The sequence below is a fragment of the Buteo buteo genome, chromosome 6, assembly GCF_964188355.1.
Source record: "Buteo buteo chromosome 6, bButBut1.hap1.1, whole genome shotgun sequence".
Classification (NCBI taxonomy): domain Eukaryota; kingdom Metazoa; phylum Chordata; class Aves; order Accipitriformes; family Accipitridae; genus Buteo; species Buteo buteo.
Genome location: NC_134176.1, coordinates 19,488,629 through 19,500,456, shown reverse-complemented (window position 1 = coordinate 19,500,456; position 11,828 = coordinate 19,488,629). Strand labels below are relative to the sequence as shown.

At 43.6% G+C, this 11,828-nt stretch overlaps 1 protein-coding gene across 1 annotated transcript; it reads left to right on the top strand.

The window, feature by feature from the left end:
* The first annotated feature begins 1,794 nt into the window (after nt 1–1,794).
* On the top strand, nt 1,795–11,321 carry PSMC1 (proteasome 26S subunit, ATPase 1). Its single transcript, XM_075030003.1, has 11 exons — nt 1,795–1,914; nt 2,702–2,755; nt 3,598–3,694; nt 4,107–4,231; nt 4,759–4,944; nt 5,151–5,279; nt 6,224–6,320; nt 6,509–6,698; nt 8,055–8,206; nt 10,043–10,197; nt 11,015–11,321. The coding sequence occupies exons 1-11, from the start codon at nt 1,912–1,914 to the stop codon at nt 11,147–11,149; spliced, it is 1,323 nt and encodes a 440-aa protein (XP_074886104.1). The 5' UTR covers nt 1,795–1,911; the 3' UTR covers nt 11,150–11,321.
* The last annotated feature ends 507 nt before the right edge of the window (nt 11,322–11,828 follow it).

Genomic DNA, 11,828 nt, shown 5'->3' with positions numbered 1-11,828 from the left:
CAGGAAGCATCAGGTCTAGGAAAAAAACGCCATATCTTTAAATACAGGTCACAAAGAATATTTGCCACTCTTCCTCCTCTGCTTCTACACTCCCACACAGGTCAGCTCACAGCAAGAAGTCCTAAGAGAAACGTCACAGTGTCTCTTCTTTCTTGGCAGTTAAAACTCCTGAAGCTTAGATTTCATTCCTAGACATACAAAGAAAACCCTCCCTTTCTTTGATTTGTATTTCCATTCTTTCATTACGGAGAACCTTTTCTGGTTACTCCCACTGCAAATAACTTTAAAACAAGGTTGGATGCCTTCATTTATTTTGAAAACACATATGGAAAAATGGTACAGGAAAACAAACTTTTGGAAGAAGAGCTACTGGCATTTTATACACAGAATGAATGTGTTTATATTGTGGGAACAGTCAAAACACATGGCAGCTCATGCTACAGGTGGAGAACACCCAGCACCAGTAGCACTCTGAAAACACCTGGGGCAAGCAGTACTCACTATACCAGTCCAGACACGGTCTCAGTAGAAGATCCTTCCATCAATGTTGTAAAACATTAGCTCTGTTTTTGCGCCTTTCCATACTTCAGGCTACTCTCCTGAGCTTTAAAGCTGCCATCCTCTACAGCGTTCATACACCCTCTTCCACAGTACCAGGCCACACGTTAAAAGCAGAGTTTGCAGTACGCGCAAGGCTGCATGGTGACTGATGAATTCTTCACAACAGCATATTTTAAAGAACCTCTCGTGACACCGGACAGGAGCAGGACCACTCTCCAAGCAGGCACACAAAGCAGGCAAGAGCTGCAAACTCTTAACATTTCCACTTGCGGCACACCACCACCAGTGTTTTGGTCTTTCCAGGAAGACCCATCTCTTAGTGGCTAAGTAGTAGTGCTTAAGGGAGGTAACTCGAACTGCCAGGATTAAGGCATACTTTCCCAGCATATTCAGAGGTTTTAATTTCATTTTTATGGATATTAACATTGCGGCAGCTGGTTATTGCGAGGTTTAATAAGTATCACCAGCTTCGTGTTTTGATGTGAACTGTAAGAACACCTGAGAAACATCTCAAGGGGAAAGAACTCCGCTTTCTTCTAGGTTTCTATGGCAGAGAAGGCAGTTCCACGCTTTTGAAGCAAAAGCTGCCGTTAGCAGACTGTTGAAAAGGTCTTCTCCGCTTAGCCATTACCACATGTCTCTTCCGTCGTCAAGAAAAGCGCTGTTAATCTGAAATCGTATTCAGAAGCTATTGCGACCTAAGCAGTAGTTGAAATGCGACCACGAAGCGTCTGCCAGCGGGGCGGGAGTCACTTTTTCTCCAGCGAACGGCTCGCTGCCCTCGCGGGGACCAATTCGGACACCGCGGGAACCGCCTGCAGGCAGGCGTGACCGCAATTCGGACGGCGCTCGCTTCGCTCGCAACCTCGCCCGGGAAACGGGCCCCCCCCAGAGCCCAGGCGCTGCCGAGGCCGGGCCGCTTCGAAGCAGAGCTCGGCCCCCGCCGCGGCACGGAGCCCTCTGCTGCTCGCCGCCGGCCTCACAGCCCGAGCGGCCGCACCGAGCTCCCCCGCGCCGCCCGGGCGGCGGCGCGGGGCCAGACGGGCAGGGCCCGGGATGGGTGGCGTGGGGTGGGGTGGGGTGGGCGGCCCGGCCCGGTCCCGCCGGCAGGCGAGGGGGCGGCGGCCGGCGCCGCGGCCCCGCAGGGCGGGAGGGGGCGGCTGCTCGCCGCCTCAGCCGGGCCGGCCCCCGCCACCGGCGGGGTCACGTGACCCGCTGCCCGGCGCCGCGCGCCTTTGTCGCGCCCGCGCCGCCGTCCGCGTTTGGCCCTTGCCGTACCCCGTAGTGACGCCGCCGCGCTTCTCGCCGGGCACCGGCGGGGCCGTATTTCCGGTGCGGCGCCGAGGAGGGATGGTGAGACCGCGGCCGGCTCCCCGGGACCGGGCCGGGCCGGGGCGCCCAGAGCGCGGCCGTACGGGGGAGGGGGCCGCGCCTGCGGCGCGGAGCGGAGGTCCAGGCCTCCTCGGGCATCCTGCCGCCGTCGGGCGGGGTTTTGCGGAGTCACCGCCGGCGCTGGGCCTCTAGGCCGCCTCCGGCGGGGCGGCGGTGGGGGGAGCGCGGCCGGCGGCGCTGAGGCCGGGCCGTGAGCCGGGGCTCGCCGCCGCGGGGGGGGGCTCGCCGCGTCGCTCGCCGCTGTGGGAGGGAGGTGGGTTTGTAGCCGCGGGCCTGCAGGGCCTCGCCAGCCGGGGGCGCGGGCATCGCCTCGCAGAGGTCGGGCTTCCCGCGGGGAGCGGTGGCAGTCTCCGCGGGCAGCAGCTCTGGTTTGTCCCGTTGTGGGGGCAAGGGCGGGTAACGTAGCTCACAGGAGAGGGAAGGAGACCTTGCTGTGGTACGTGTTGCTTAGTGCCGCTCGTTAATTGACGCGAGCGAGGAATGAGCTAAAACTACGACGTAGCAAGACAGCGCAACGCCGTACGAGTCAAAAACGTACCAGTGAACGTGTCCTTTCCTGCTGCATAAGTCTGCACCTGTCTTTATTCACTGGCTTTTGACAGTTCCCTGGAATGTAGTAGTAATTCATTTAGGTGAAATCCAGTTATGGCTTTTCTTTATGTGGAGCTCTCCATAGGCTTCAAGATTCATAGCAGTGTACTTATATCAGGCTGTTGTTTTGGTTTTGGTTTTTTTTCTTGTTACTTAGGGTCAAAGTCAGAGTGGCGGACATGGTCCTGGTGGTGGCAAGAAGGATGACAAGGTAACTAAAACCAAAACAAGTGCTTATACTTATAGGATCAACTACAGGGGTGCTACTGCAGAGGCTGGTTGCAATAGACTGTATTTTACAACTCTTTTTCATTCTTGCATTCAGAACTGCATAAAACTACGCTCTTGCTAACTGTGATGAGATGTCTTATCTCTTCTGGATGCACATTGGAGAAAGCAGGTTGCTGTTCAAAAATAGAAAAGGGGGCTTGACTGTAAAGCAAAACAAATTATTTGACAGTAGTAATTACTTTTTTAAAATAACAAAACTATAAATCTGCCTGGGGCAGAAAAGACTAGTTGCCTTCAAGCTGTCACCAAAGTAACTGTTTTTGGTTTGAAAATGACATCATACTGTCATCTGCATGAGGTCTTTACTTCATGTTGTAGACCATTAGCGGCCGTTCCAGTTTCCTTTGGAGATGGAAGTATAACGTACGTGGCAAGCTATGTCTAAGCTGGCAAACCAAATGCGCGTTACTTGTTGATTAAAGTGCAACAGAAATGTTCAGATTCAATATTTTCCTCATCCTTTCATGTATGAGTTTTGTTTACTCATACTTCAGGCTTTAGCCTTCCATGTTCTATATTCACTGAAAATTAAGAAGAGGGATCTAAAATAACCAGGAGAAGAAATTTTTGAACTTTCTTAAAAAAATAAGAATAGTATTTCTTTTGGGCTTCTCATTATATATCATAAAGGAGACAATTTTGTTATGTAGCCATTCAGCTTAAGTTGAGCTCTCTCTCAATCTGTGCGCCTAACATCTGTGTATATTTTTTTCATTGTTGATATCCTGATTTTTTTTTCATGAAATTCTTTTTATCAATAAGGATAAGAAGAAGAAATATGAACCTCCAGTTCCAACCAGAGTGGGGAAAAAGAAGAAGAAAACAAAGGGACCAGATGCTGCCAGCAAACTCCCCCTGGGTAAGCATTCTGCCTGCCTCACCAGTCCCGTGGACTGTCTGCTCTTCGAGAAGTGCAGAGCTGTCCTATCCCCTACATCTAGCTGTACGTAGGTTGTAAATGATTAAGCAGAAAGCCAAATGTAATTTTACTTCTAATTAATGTAAAAACGAAAAATAAGGTTATTGTTACGCAAGATGCCGCCCATGAATTTCCAGGTAAGAGAGAGAAATCGTAATGAGAAGTGCAGGGGAAATATTATCTCTAAAAATGTTTTTAACCTAGAATTACAGTGGGACAACTAAAATAGTGACTGCTGCTCATATAGAAGTTATTGTCAAAAAATAAAGCAGAATTTCTGGTAATGAATTAGTGAATAGTTGGTACCATGTCAGACTTGGTCTAAAACAGTGTGATTCCACTTTGATTACAGTGACTCCTCACACACAGTGCAGACTCAAATTGTTGAAATTGGAGAGAATTAAAGATTACCTCTTAATGGAGGAAGAATTTATCAGAAATCAAGAACAGATGAAACCTTTGGAAGAAAAACAAGAGGTGAGGTTTGAGTGAACTGTTACTTCTAATGTTACAGTAAGTGCTCTAATGTAAACTACTTCATACAAAAGCAATGGAAATAAAGTGCCATGAATGTGTAAGTCAATACAAACGTATTATGTGTATTACAGTTCTTCATTAAATCTCAATTACTGTCCAGAAAACAGAGGATATTTTTTTCTAGTGGTTTAATGGTTTTAGTCCAAGCATGGGTTACTACAGATGAGGCCACAGTGGTTTTTTTGTTTCTTAGTGGTCTGTCAAAGTGCAGCTCCCAGATATCTCCATCAATAGAGAAAGAAAGAATATTCTAGCTATGCACATCCATATAGTGGTGTCCATACATTTAGGACTAAAATAATAGTGGATTTTGTTACTGGCCTATGCTTTTATGCCATTTGGGGCAGTGAAACAACAATAGCAGAGACTAGTTCTGTTATGTTTGGTGTAAACTGTTGAACCAGTGTTGTACAAGAATGTTTTTGCCTGTGTTCTTGAGTTGTTTCTTGGATTCTTCCTGACAACAGGAAGAAAGATCAAAGGTGGATGATCTGAGGGGAACACCAATGTCCGTGGGTACCTTGGAGGAGATTATTGATGACAACCATGCTATTGTGTCCACATCAGTAGGATCAGAGCACTATGTCAGTATTCTGTCTTTTGTGGACAAGGATCTGCTAGAGCCAGGCTGCTCTGTTTTGCTAAATCATAAGGTGAGTTGTTTTTATAAAATGAAGCACAAGTTCTTGTACTCTTTTTAACTGGCCTTCCCCCCGACCCCCGAGAATCACAGAATCCTAAGGTCTGGGAGCTAATGCTGTTATTTCACACACCTAAATAGATGAGCATTGGGTTTAGGCTTGAGCTTGTCCTAATAATGCTGCTTGCTTTCTTTGACAACTCTTAATGCTTGAATTAGGTTCATGCTGTGATAGGAGTGCTGATGGATGACACAGACCCTTTAGTTACTGTGATGAAAGTGGAGAAGGCTCCTCAAGAAACATATGCTGACATTGGTGGCCTTGACAACCAGATTCAAGAAATCAAGGTATTCAGTTGTGCTAATTTACACTGTTAAGTAAGCTAGCAATGTAGCTGCTGTGCTGGGAACTCAAAAGTGTAACAGCAGGACCAACTGCTGTTCATGTAGTGTTCTTTTGTATCTTCCTATACTGCATTTCTTCATCTGATTTTGCTAGGCAGACTCATGGACCTAAATCTCTTAAGTGGGTACCATACCCATTCACAGAGTGTTTGCACGGAAACCTTTCACAGTTGCCGTGGAACCTGTAGAGCCCTGAGCTCATAAAATCTCTGCAATAACTTACTGTTTTGCAACCTGTAAAGTTACTGATTGTTGCAAGATGAGAGTTAAATTGTAAAAAGTGCAGAGGTTGTTTTGAGTGTCTGATGCTGTGCAATCTAAGGATTTAGTGGGTAGGGGTGGTTTGGTTTTTTTTTGCTTGTTTTGTGTTTGCATGCATTTGTTGTTTGGGTGGGGTTTTTTCCTACCAGGTTTTTTTCAGTGCTATCTGAACCTTGGTAATACTCAACCCTTTTGCTTTGGGTAGGCGTCCAAAATAGCAAGTGCTCTTAAAATATTGATCTGTAGTATCTGGTAACTCATGGTGGAAGGCATCCTTTCATAAAGGGTCCCCCCACCCCAAGATCCTCCATGAGTGCTTGTGAGTCAGGAACTCCAGGGTTCTAAATTCAGCATGATGCGTTTAGGTTGGAGGAGGGGGAGCACTTACTGCTTCTCTTCCACATGTCAAGTGGAAACAATAGGAAGACCTGTTCAGATAAAGTAGTTGTCTGCCTTACAATTTGAGGCAACAGGGACATGCACTTTTCAAGGTCTGTCTTGAAATCAGTTAAGAAGTTCTTGCCACACAAACCCAATACAAATGCTGTTCTCAAGATCCCTGCAGAAATTCTGTGGAGAGCGCTCACTCTTTACAAAAACTCCGGTTTGTTTTTCTTGTGCTGCAGGAGTCTGTGGAGCTTCCTCTCACCCATCCTGAATATTATGAAGAGATGGGTATAAAGCCACCCAAAGGAGTCATTCTGTATGGCCCACCTGGCACAGGTATCTTACAGTACATTAACAACTGTGCTGAGCTGAAACAAGTGAAATAAACTATGCTTGCTTAGTATTAAAGCATTGCCAAGTCTGTCACAAATGTCATATGACTGTTTTGTTAAAGCATAAAGCTTTAACAAAGCCCCCCTGCCCCCGCAAACTAATTACAGTATTTCTTTCTGACTAAAACCCAGGTAAAACTTTACTAGCCAAAGCAGTGGCAAACCAAACTTCAGCAACCTTCCTGAGAGTGGTTGGTTCAGAACTTATACAGAAATACTTGGGTGATGGTCCAAAGCTCGTGCGCGAACTGTTCCGTGTGGCTGAAGAGCATGCTCCGTCGATTGTCTTCATTGACGAAATTGATGCCATTGGTACAAAGAGGTACAGCATTCTAGCTCTAGCTCCCACTTCACCCACAAGGCTTACTAGAAACACTTCTTTTGCAGCCATATTGATACTCTGTTTCTTAGCATTTTCTAGCATTTTCATAATACTCTTTGATGTAAGCATTTTTAACAAGTAAGACTTCAAATAACTTCTTTGAAACTAAAATACATCACAACCTTTTCATATTAAATGAATGTGACTGGAGACAACCTCTGTTCTCTTGCTAGCTGGTAGCATCTCTATGGTAGAGTGTCTTAGACACGGTGCATAAGTTCATATGGTATCCTCTAAGTGCAAATAAATATACAGTAATGGACTTTAGTGATTCAACAGTAAAGCAGCGTGCTTGATACAGAATATATCCATTTATCGTTTGGCTCTCCAGATAGGTGGCTAAATACTTACATGTTCTTAGAATATTATATGGTAAGTTACAGGGTGTGATGTCATGGGGAAGCATTGCTTGTGCCACACTAAACCATTTTTCCGCCTGTATCCAAGTGGTATTACTTTGAAAATTCCATAGGCTAGTTAGAACTGTCCAATACAAATAGTCTTTAAAGTACTCAGATGTTTTTTAAATAAATAAAAAGGTGCTCATGCATAGTACTACACAGCTACTAGCCTGAGGCTCCAGTATAACACAGCTTCTGCCCAATATATTTCAGCGTATGTAGAAAGGATTAGACTGATGGTAAAGTGCATAACATGTGGAATTCTTCATGAATATTAGGTTGCTTCAGACTGTTCCTAAACATGGGGGAGCTGTTTTGGATGTAGGTTATCTAGTCTGCTATTAGCAAAATGAAATGGCTAAGCCACAAAGCAGAGAAATACAGCCACTGGTACCTGTGTTTCAGGAGGAGCAGAGTTAAACCAGGATCCACTAAGTAAGGGTGTAGTTCTAACTGCGTGCGTAAGGGAAAAACTCTGAAATGGAAAAATGAGTGGCAAGCTGTATTTTCTATGAAGTGGATGCATGTGCTTTTAAGAATTGGGTTTTCTTCCTTTTTTATGTTAATTTGTTGATTTTGTTGGGGAAAAAAGAGGTTTCCAAATACATAACAAGCATGGAAAAAGGACAGATTTCCTTCACGTGATTGCTGTTACTTTCCCCAACTACAAGAATAGTTCAGTGTTTCTTCACTTACCTAGATGTCACAATATGATTCTGAAAACCTGCTTTTTGTTTTCTATGGGTGAACGTTAAAATAAAAAAAAAAAAGTTATGAGTGTTTAAAAAAAACCAAAAACAAACCACGCACTATTTAGTTTGTGTTTGTGGCAGTTATGTGAAGTATGTTCTTAAATTTGCATAGTGCTTTTTCTGACTATATTGTTTTCTTAAAGGTATGACTCAAATTCAGGTGGTGAAAGAGAGATCCAGCGTACAATGCTGGAGCTGCTGAACCAACTGGATGGGTTTGACTCCCGGGGGGATGTTAAAGTTATTATGGCTACAAACAGAATAGAAACACTGGACCCAGCTTTAATTAGGCCCGGTAAGAGACTTCCCGCTGTGTATGCTTACATCACTTTTCTTGTGAAAAGACTTGTCATAACTTATCAAACATGGGCTGGTAAAAGGAATGCAAGTTACTGGTTTGTCTCTATTCACCATCTCATCTGTGTTTGTGTATCTGTTAAAACTGGAACACATTCACAAGTTTCCAAATGGGAGAAAAACTTATGGACGAGAAGAAATGTGTTAATTTCCTCTTACATATACATAAACAATTTGAATATTCTTCCTTTGTATTAAGATGGCACAGCTGGTTTAAGTAATTGTTACGGCAAGCTGTAGTGCAGCAGCAGCATTTCATTAACGTCTTCAGCAGCTGGGGAAGGTAGGGCAGTACCACTTGTGCTTCACAGATGAGAACTTAAGCTATAACAATGAGAGCCTAGATTCTGATGCAAGGAAACCAGTCTGCTTCCTTACCGACGTGGCGTACTGCTGTCATCTGGGGGATGAGTGAGGGAGAAGTAATATCTTGTTTTGACATATGTACTCCATGTTGACCCAAAAGCTTGAAGAGGCACAAGTAGTATGGCCTCTAAAGATGTACTGAAACATAATACGTCTGTGGGGTCTGTTAAATCAGAAGGTAGAAAGTAACACAGAGATCAAAGAAATAAGCTAAGCCTCCAATTAGTGTCCTCAAGTAAATCCTAAGTATTGAAGAGGTTGTAAAGATACTCCTTCTAAAGTAATAGAGGTAAGATAGAGAGCAAAGATAATTTAAGGTGAAATTGTCAACTACTCTGAACAGTCACTAGACTGCAGGGACCCAAGGAGTTCAGGAAGGAAAAAAAACCTCCACAGTATGAAGTTGCTGAGGTATGTTTGTGTTTTTTCAAAAAAGTCTGGTTTTGTCACCGTCTTAACCTTACCCCCTCCAAATCAAGACCAGTGCTGTTAGAGTACAGAGGAGATAATGCTATACTAGCATTACAAGACAGGCTAAGATGATCTAAAGTTTGTTGCTTGGAAACTTCCTACACCTATTGGGTATTTAAATGTAACCATTGCTGGAGCAACCAGGGCACTTCCAGCAGCTCCGTAAACTGATTTACCATTGTGCGTGACAGTCTAGAATATCTCAAGTGGTGCGATCAACCCTTTTTAGAAAAGATACTGTAAAACTAAAGAAAAATAGGAGTGATCTGGAGATGGAAAATATCTTTACAAAGATTGCTCATTAAAGTTGGAACAATGAGTACTAGGACATCCAAAGTCCCTACTGACATAAAGGAAAGATGTGGTGTAGGGACTTGTAACAGAACTATGTATGCAAAACCTTCCTTCTTCAGTTAGGTGTTTGGGGTTTTTTTGTTGGGTTTTGTTTTTGGTTGGTTTTGTTTTGTTTTTTTAGGGGGTTGGTTATATAGGGAGGAAGAGTTCTTTGAGTTGCCACAGTGCTGCATGCACACACGCACACAAAATAAATCAAAAAATGAAACTTCAGAGCTAAATGTCATCTCGGAGTAGAATAAAATTTATTACAAGAACAAAAGTATTTGATGAGTACTTCCCTGTGCTGTGACACATTGTTTTTTGTTGTATTTATATGTGACTCAAGGAAGGTTTTTCATATTTCTCAGGTGAGGTGTCCCTTACCCACAGTGACACAGACTTTTTCAGCAGCATGGTATCTTTCAGCTCCAGTAGCTTCCTGTTCATTGCAAATAGTCTGATCTCACTTTTTATTCTAAGACATGATTGAGTGTGGTGTGAAGAAACAGTTACTTGTCAGTCTAACCTTGAAACCTTCTTCCTGCTCTGCTTCCAATAGCTGCATGCAAAAAAAACCTGACTGAACTTTTCTTTTGCACAGGACGTATCGATAGGAAAATAGAGTTCCCTCTACCTGATGAAAAGACCAAGAAACGAATCTTTCAGATTCACACAAGTAGGATGACGTTGGCAGATGATGTGACTTTGGATGAGCTGATTATGGCAAAAGATGATCTCAGTGGTGCAGATATTAAGGTTAGTGTACATCACCATTGTTTATACTTGAAAACACAACTCGAATCTCATTTTGATTGTGTCCAAAAACATTGTCTGTTGAAATTGTTCTCTAATTACCTGTGATTACATCACTGAGGGACAGTTGGATGGCTTCAAAATACCTTTATGAGTGCCACATACTCAGCTTTACAAATGGGAAGTTTACCAAAATTTTAATTATGAGGTAGCTTGTGTTAATAAGAGTATGTACCTGTAAAATTTGATATTCAGATAACAAGTAGCAAAGTGGAAATTCAAAGTGGAATGTGGAATCTGGCACAAACATGCAAGATATCTTAAATGTTACTTAAGATAGTGCAGGATAAGAAGCATTTTTAGAGACTGTTGCAAGCAGATAAAAATGCACCTGTAGATGAGGAAGCTTCAGACACGCATCGTCTGCTTTTCTGAAGGAGACAGAGCCCTTGCTGGAGTTACCACACTAATGAGCTTAACCAAACATGATGTTATGTGACCACCTCGGTGCAGAAGGATGCCACAGCCCACCATTAACAAAGCTGGATGCATCTGTCCCTCCCAGGAGGGAAACTGTTGCTATGCCTTTCTGTCATGGCAGGGTTACTCTGGCTGCAGAAGGATGTACTCATCTAGCTTTACCCAGATTGCTTTACATGCTTCAGTGCTACTGAACAGTATTAACGTAAATTTTGTTAACACTCTTCACTTTTACTACGGAGGGAGTTAGTGGGAGCGGTGTGAAGGTGGTGCCGTCTTCTGAGGTGTGGCTTGAAGGGTTTGCACAGACAGTAACTTACTCCTGCTTTCTCTGTTGCAGGCAATTTGTACAGAAGCTGGATTGATGGCTTTGAGGGAACGGCGAATGAAAGTAACAAATGAAGACTTCAAAAAGTCTAAAGAGAATGTTCTCTATAAGAAGCAGGAGGGAACCCCTGAGGGACTGTATCTTTAAGTCATCTGTCTCGTTGGGGACTATCAGGAACTCCTTCTGTGTTGATGACAGTCCTGTGTAAAACCACACAGGCTAGCTAATTTTCATTCTTGAAGAGGTTAAATGCTGGTGGGTTGTGGTTTTTCAGTCTGTGTAACACTTATTTCCCAATAAAACATTTATTTGAATTGAACTGTGTTGGTGGCAGAGACCTGCTATCTGTAGGGAACTGGCTGTTGCTTTAGTCAGACTTTCTTTCAAGAAAAAGTGCTAGTGATGTAAGAGTGCTGGTCTTAGTGATCCAAACCATGCTGCTGCCACCCCACACTGGTGCAGGCAGGAATATGTAAGCAGGTTCCCCACCTGTCAGTCCTCGCTAGGCATGGCAGTCTTGTACAATAGTTGTAGAATTGCCAATGTTCTTAAAGTAATTACTTTTCTGTATCTCTTTTTTCGGGGCTAAGTAACTAGGACAGAAGTCACTTTTGTGTAACCTTAGTAGCCCAAGTCATATATACATAAAAATTAATGAAAAACATGCAACCTTAAGTAACATTCAGATACACTTTAAAAGTACCTATCTCTGTCTAGTGCTTGGGCTTACATGAAAGCAAGGTGGACACTCAGTTTAAAGATCTAAATGTGTTTGGGTAAGGTACTTGTAAGATTGAAGAGTTTATAAATTTGTTTTTCCTGAGAG

Bases quoted from the DNA above. Each gene is read 5' to 3' on its own strand.
- PSMC1 (XM_075030003.1), top strand. The intron at 3,695-4,106 runs GTAAGCATTCTG...CTTTGATTACAG, and splicing joins TGCCAGCAAACTCCCCCTGG to TGACTCCTCACACACAGTGC. The intron at 6,321-6,508 runs GTATCTTACAGT...ACTAAAACCCAG, and splicing joins GTATGGCCCACCTGGCACAG to GTAAAACTTTACTAGCCAAA.